The sequence below is a fragment of the Egretta garzetta genome, unplaced genomic scaffold (genome assembly GCF_000687185.1).
Source record: "Egretta garzetta isolate BGI_Z169 unplaced genomic scaffold, ASM68718v1 scaffold79, whole genome shotgun sequence".
Classification (NCBI taxonomy): Eukaryota; Metazoa; Chordata; class Aves; order Pelecaniformes; family Ardeidae; genus Egretta; species Egretta garzetta.
This window is the reverse complement of record NW_009260791.1, coordinates 3,682,702-3,690,261: the sequence shown is the minus strand read 5'-3', so window position 1 is coordinate 3,690,261 and position 7,560 is coordinate 3,682,702. Positions and strand designations below refer to the sequence as shown.

The window sequence follows — 7,560 nt, the reverse complement described above, 5'->3', positions numbered from 1 at the left end:
AGCCTGCCGGACATGCTGGCCGGATGATGGCCACCCTTGCCTAGATGCCGGGCAGGATGCCGGCAAGGAGAATTGGCCCTGCATCCCAAGGAAAGGTTGAACAAGGGGCTGTCTCGGTCCCCCAGTCAATGCCCACTCAACTGCTATGGACACAAGGGGCAGAGCCTAAAGCCACCCCAGATGTGCAACTCTGGGAGCCATGGCAGCTGGGCTATGACTGAGCCCTCAGGCAACCCTCCTTACGGTTCTAGCCCACAGCACCAAGCCTGCCAGCCCGCAGTGGTCCTCAGCAGGAGGAGCCCTGGCTGTCCCTGCTCTCAGGCCACCGTGCAGCAGGTCAGTGAGGCACACTGCTTCCTGCAGCAGCTGAAGGGCTTCACACATGGAGCACACACAGCAAACCTTCCTACGTATCCTCCACCACAGCTCCTCATGGAGCCAAGCCAGCACAGTCTGGTACCAGGAGCACATCCTCTGGCAAACTTTGGCCCATGCAAACCATGCAGGGTGCTCAGGACCTCAGCTCAGAAGCGAGAACCGCACATCTCGGAAACCATCCTCGGTGTCTTCCAAGTGATAGCTCCCAACCAAACCCCAGCAGTATGTCTAGGCAGCAATTCTTCTAGGGCAAAATCCTACAAGTTCAGCAATGTATGGCACTCTCTAGTCTTTGTTCTCCCCTTGGTGAGACAACATGAACCCAGGCTAACTGTGACAGCTCTGTGTCATGTGCAATCGGCACTGTGGTAGACTGCAGCAAGGAAGAGAGTTGTGCTTGAGCAGCACCTGTCTCACCTGGCTGACCTGCTCTGAAGGCCACATCTGCCTCCATGCTAACCCCTGAGCAGGCAGAGCTGCCTTGTCCTCTGCTTCACCACCTGTGAAAGGCCAGCAGGGCAGATGTGGAAGGAGAGCCTTACCACATCCTGCCCATGGATGACTCTATTGCATCAGGCTAGAACAGTGCAAGACGCAAGCTTTTCCCCTCAGTAACCAAGATTAGACCATGAATAAGAGGAATTAGCTAAAGGTCAAGCCAGCTAGAACAAGAATAATGAACATGGGCTTAAGGAACAGCTGCATGCAATTGCTCAAAGTACAGCAGATTCTGTCCTTTTTTTGACTCAGTGGCCGGGGGAAGCAAAGATGTTAGCAGTGGCCAAGTGCAATTCTGGCCAGGGGGCTGCAAGACCCATCATACAGCAAACACCTGGTTTCTCTGCCCTGCATTCCCTGAGTTGCACATGAAATGGATAAACATCGCCTTTGATCCCTATCTCTCCGATGGGCAAGACCTCCTGGAGCAGTCCATGCTGCCCCCCTCCCTTGCAAGAAGGTCCCCCTCTCCTGAGGTTAACGTGACTTGCCCTGGCGCCTCCGGTGCCAGCAGACAAAGGCTTCTCCTTGGAGTCTTAGACCCCATAATTAACCCTTGGCCCTTGGGACCAAAAGGAGCTGGGACACGTTGACCTTTGGAACCCGTTCGAAAGTTCAATTAACTTCAAGGGCCTTTTCTGGGAGCGTTAGTTAAGGAAACAAAGAGCTCAGAGAAGTGCTGGAACATTGTCATCAAATTGTTCTGAACGTCTCTATTTTTAGAAGAGTGAGGGAGAGATGGGCTGAAGAAATACCTCGGAGTCCTAGCGCATGGGATGGCGGTGGTAGTCACCGGCCTCGCTCGGCCCCAATCCTGAGCCAGAGGAGGAAAGGGAGTGGTGGCGATGGTGATTGTAGCACCTTTCTTGTCTTTTCCTTTCTTTTTTTTTTTTTTTTTTTAAATTTTATGTTTTTTAAGAGATGAAGTTCCATTTTCACCACCCCACCCCCATGGTCAGAAATGAGACCCATAGATAGAGCTGAAGATAATGGCAGGTTGCCATGGAAATGTGCATTTAGTCTCACTGTTTCCATGGCAACTGAAAGACATACCATTCTGTTCCTCTGAAGGATGCCAAAGGTAAATGAGCACTGATTAAAACAGGGGCACAAACTTGGGCTCTAATCAACCACAAAGACTAGGGCCATAAACTCTTATTGCTTAAGCGGGAAATACTAAGAGCCCGTACGAGTGCTGGGAAGGCCGGAGGCAGGAAGCACAGCGCACAAACTGCTCCCCACGGGGCGAGGAATCACAGCCTTGCAGTAATGGCCCACCTCGCTGCCATGAACAGCTTCGTTTCCATCCACGGCTGGATGCTAAATTCACCCCAAGTCCATGATCTACTGAGCTGTTTCCTGGGCAGGTATCTGCCAGCTGCAGCCTAATCCTGGAAACCACGCTGAGCAAACATATTCCTCAGAACCCAGCAAGATCCAAACTGCATCATTAATCCTATACCTAGCCCCTAATGGTGTTCGGTTCAAGGATTCATCCTCTTGGACAAAAAAAAAAAGCAACAAAAAGATTGCCCAAATAGAAGAGTTTGATACAATACAGGCGGCTGCAGTTTATTCTCGCCAATGCTCTGCCTCCTTGAATTGCGGTTCTTTCTCCATGCTGGCTGACAGTCGTATGGAACACCATCACGCGAGGTTATCCCTTTCTCTGCTGCCAGTCTCTCCGGCAGCTACGGCCCGTTCCAGCGGAGCATGGTGAATGCTGGGTGGGCACTTCAGCTGGCGTGCATGAAAACAGGCAAAGAGAACGAAGCATCAAAATGGCGCACATCCATCCGATCACACCCTCTGCTAATGAACCTGGCTGCTGTGTTTGCTGGTGGAGAGAGCGCGTGGTTCAGTCCTCAAGCACGTGCTGTAGCAGCTTACCCTGGAAATACAGCATGCTTGCGCTGAATTCAGTAAACTCTTTTGGCCAGTCCCAGCTAAGGGTGTGAATAGTGGGGTTTATACCACTCTGGTTTTTACTTCCAGCTGCCAGTGGATGTTTAAAACACCTGCAAGGCTGAAGATGATCTTGATATAAAAGCAGTTGTGGGACACAAGAGAAGCCTTCTTCCATGCATTTCTGCCTTCCTGGTATTGCCTCCTCCAGTGTTCAGCGATCCCTCCCCCAGGTGCTGGATTCAGGCAAGCCCTAAGAAGGCAGGGAGCTATACTGCTGTGTGGGGGCAGCAGAAGCTCCAGTAGGTGTCATCGGGGGGGTACTGGTTCCTCACCCCTCACTGGCTTCCTGACTCACCCAACAGCTCTGTACAGACATAGAATTTCACAAGGGAGAGGACCGAGCTTAGCAAAATTTTGCAGATGAAAATTTTGGGCTGAGAGGGTCAGTTGTTCCCCTAACATCCACCCTAGGCTGGCCCCCAGTCTTATAGGAGCCACTCACCCCCAAATGCTCTTTGCAGCAAGTAATACCACACAGAAGTCCACCAAGGTGAGCATGGTATTCCCATGCGTATCCCTAAACCACGAGAAAAGGGGTATGACAAAAATCTGCTGTCTGGCCTGAAGCTTGGAAGGGGGACCCACAGTTAATAGGTGATGGTAGATACCCAATTTGAAGAACAGAGCCTGAGTCACAGGCTGAGGATGTGCTGGTCGTCTACCAACAAGTCCCTGCAGAGCTCCGGCAAGGCCTCACCAAAGTGAGGATTTCTATTCCATCCTCTTCTACTCGCCTGTCAGGGACACTGATGATTGTGCCCTTTTCCCTTGAAGTTTCATCTTAACGTAGGTTTCCATAAATATCTTTCTTGATCATTCATTCCTTGTCAGGTGGGTGAACCGAGAGAATCCTCCTTCTTCATGTGGGAGCAGAGGAAGATTTTCTACTGCAGTTTCTCATTTGCAATGAAGCAAAGGCAGCACTTCCAGCTCTGTACTCCTGCTTTTTCTCGGTGGTTCAGTACAAGGGCTCCCATCTATTCCCACACTGTAGGCATCTCACAGGCGTGCCTTGGCAGTCTTTCACAGCCCCAGCAGAACTGAATCCCCTGTCTAATCTTCTGCACCCTTCTCTTGGAACTACTAGTCTTGCCCCACAGCCTACTGTGTGGTGCCATCTTTGTCCCCTAAGGCTATGAAACCTTGTAGAAACCATTGTAGAAACCTTGACAGGTTGGGTTTTCTTCTTCCATAGGAGCCAAGATCTAGCCTTTTCTGCCTACACAGCCAAAATTCCCCAAGGTCACCTTCACCCCCCTCTGCTAGCATGACCCCCTAGACATGGAGAGAAGTTTTCAATTTCTGATGTACCAACGGACTTTTTTAAGAGTCAGGAGGACTCTGGATGTGACAGACGGCCCTTTGCGCCCATTTGCTATTGGGAGCTGGCAGACCAGTAGCTTTGGCCAGTAGATCACAGCTGCTCCCAGGAAGCAGGAGCAGGTGGCCAAGAGCGACACGCTGTACAGCTGGAACCTCTCCAGCTCCTAGCAGCTTCTCTGATCTAGAGACCACACTGCTGCAATATCAGAATAACTCAGCTCCAGCCTGCCTCTAAAACAGGCAGCTGCAAAGAAACTTTCTGCTCTTGCCTAGGTCCTGCATGGACCTCACCCCAAATAGAAGTCGAAATGCCCGTGCATATCCAGCGCAGCAACTCCCAAGGAGTAAGGGGTCCACCTAGTGCAGTTAGAGCAGTACTGCCAGAACGGCGGGCAGAGCAAGCCCTGCATGCAAGCTTCCCCTGCGAGCCCAGCAACGCTGCCAGTGACACCGGTCGGGACCCAAAGCCTCATCCTCGGTGCAGTCCCTGGGAGGGAGGAGGTAAATTCTCTGAAAAGGGTGGCCCTCCACATGGACAGCACTTGCTTGCTTTACTTCATCAGTGCAGAGTGAGCGAAGGCAGGTGTAACCTAGCTAGGTTGAACAGACATGGTTCATTTGCATTTAGTCAGTAACCCAAGATGAAGGCTGCACGTTTACAGGGGCTAAAGGCAGGCTTTGGTTTAGGGAAAAAAAGCCTCAGTAGCTGGTGGTTTGTAACTCTCCAGCACTACTGCTGCACTTTTATTTCCCATAAAAGACCCCAAAAGAGACTTGACCAAGGTCAGACTGTGTGAAATGGATCAAGAATGGATCTGTACTTCCCTGTTCAGCAAGCAATTCCTCCCACCAACTTTCTTTCTCAGTTATCCCAGCTTAAAGAAACTGAGTTTTTCTCATGTATTCTACCTACACAAGCTTTTAGGGCTTACACTTCTCAAAGGCAGGTCTGGCTGACATCACATTCAAGACCTGGGAACACAAGGGTAGGGCCAAAACACCCTGCAGGGGTTTAGACAAGTCTTTTAATCACATCCTTTTAACTCCCTTTTACAAAATGGGACAGTGCTACATCCAGCTCCCTCTGATGGCAACATAACTAGGTAGAACTTGTTGACTGCAGGAAACAAATGGAAAGGGCTAAACCAAAAGAGCTGCTGCTCCAAATCCCGTCCATATTCCTCATGTGACGAAGTCAGAGCAAATCACATATGAATTCCTGTAACAGCTACAGGTGAAACTGAAACCAGCCAACTATCAACTCTCTGAGCATTAGAGATCAACAGGCAAATCAGTGCTGTAATATGCACTGCTGATGAGTTTAGAAAGGCATTTGGGAAGCTGAACAAAAATGCCTGTGGCAAAGTCTTAAAAAGCTCGTGGTTGCTGTAAGCAGTTTCCTTGAGACCAAAGTCATGCAGCGCTCCCACACTCACGTGAAAGACTCGAGTCTTGGACAATTTGGTTATGATCAGATAAAACACAAGAGAGGGAACAAAAATAACTTCCCCATCTCTCCTTTCACCCAGAAGCAGGTGAATCACTTTGATTTAAAAGACATCTATTGGCAGATAAAAAACTACAGAAAACAACTAATCAAAAGGATGTTATTCTGGAAACTTCTAGATTTCCCATTTCACGGGATTTTCAGAAAAGAAAGGAGCTATTTCATTCTTTCATCAAACCAGGCACGAGCTAGACAGAGATTAAAGGGTGAAGCAAGTTATGGAAAAGACTCTTGGACAACTAAGTCAAAAGGACTCGAGGACCTTTAAGTAGTACTCTAGATCCTTCTCTGCCTGTGTCACCTGAACTTCCCTTCCTGCTGGCATAGCAGACATGATATGAAACCTGAGTTTGTATGACCTAAAATACCAAGTCAGGTTTAGGCACTGCCTAAAATAGCACTGGGGAATGGAGGGCTGTGTATTTTATTTTTATATATACACAAGCTTTTTTATTTTAAAAGAAATAAGCTATTCAGTCTTCCTACCCCAATTTTTTAGCTTCACTTACTCTAAGTAAAAACTTTCATCCCAGGGACTGACTGACAGCAAAACCACTGCAGGTTCCTGGGCCCGAGAGAAGCCTGCTGGGTAAGAGAACAGCAAAGTATCTAGAAAAGCCCACTGTGAATTGGGGAGTGGAGAGCCAGCAACACTGGGAGGTGTATGGGAGAGAGACTCCAAGTCCCATCCAGCTGGAAGACAAGGGATAAGCAACAGTAGCCTGAAAGAACCCAGACTCTACCCACGTGGGAATGCACAAGCAATACCAATCAATCTCAAAGACTTTTTTTTTAGTAAGAACTTCCAATAAACACACACATACATATATACAGCCATCTCTTGCAGAGACAAGCAGTTAAGAGGTTCCACATTCAGGACAGGGTAGGTGAGTCAGCACCACCCAGCCAGTAGTTCACAAGGCGCTGAAGATGCTCCCATGTGCATGCTCACAGCTACTTCATGTTTCTGAAGGGAAGGCCAACAAGTCTTGGAGACAGGCTCAGTGCAGACACACACACAGCTGGAGTCACGTGTAACAGATGTGTTACCGGTTAAGGGAGATGGAGGGGAGCAGCTGGGAAAAGAACAAGCAAAAACCATCCGAAGACCACCAGGAAGCGGCTGCAGACAGTGTCCATCCATGGGAAGTCCAGTCAGAATTTTACAGAGAAGGAAGTCCCACATGAGCAACCCTTCTCTGCCTGGGGGTTGCTCACCACCTGGAAAGAGCTGCGAATCAGCTCCTGGCTGAAGTCCACCATGGAACCTTTCACGAAGGCCAGGCTGTCCACATCCACAACCACACGGGCACCACCTTGTTCAAACACCCTGCAGAAAAGCAGCATGTTTAACCATTAACTGTGCTGCAGACCCCACAGAAAAGCACAGCCTGAGCACTTTCCTTATCTCACAGGCTTCTTCCCTTCAATTCAAGACACTATCATGCCACAGCACCCTTCTCGTTGCCTTTGCAAAGAACAGTCACACCCAACCACCACTATACCCCTTTGTCCTTGCCTGTCATCAGGATTGATAACTGTGTCCAAGGAAAACTTGTATTGGAATCCAGAGCAGCCACCTCCTTCCACCTGCAGCCTGAGAAACTCTGAGCCATCTGTGATATCCAGCAGCCTCTGCAAAGAAGAGGATTAAAAGATCCGCTGAACAAATTGGTGAACACTCAAATGCCTCCCCAATGTGCCCAAGGCAGGCCATCCTTCCCAGAGGCACTCAAGCTGCCTCCGGCGGGTCCCTACCTTCACGCAGCTCTGGCTGAGGAAGACCTGGCCCTCGCTGGGGTCGTTCGCCGTCGGGCCCGGCTGGGAGAAGGACGATGCCCACCGCAGCGGGCAGCCAACAGCACAGGCAGGACCCGGCAGGGGCC

General features: G+C 49.8%; 1 protein-coding gene across 1 annotated transcript; it reads right to left on the bottom strand.

Annotated features, from left to right (window-relative positions):
* Window positions 1-6,251: 6,251 nt before the first annotated feature.
* Window positions 6,252-7,558, bottom strand: ISCA2 (iron-sulfur cluster assembly 2; the record flags this gene model as incomplete). Its single annotated transcript, XM_009646605.2, has 3 exons — window positions 6,252-7,004; window positions 7,194-7,309; window positions 7,433-7,558. Coding segments are annotated over 3 exons (417 nt in total), but the record flags the coding sequence as incomplete, so codon positions are not given.
* Between the last annotated feature and the right edge of the window lie 2 nt (window positions 7,559-7,560).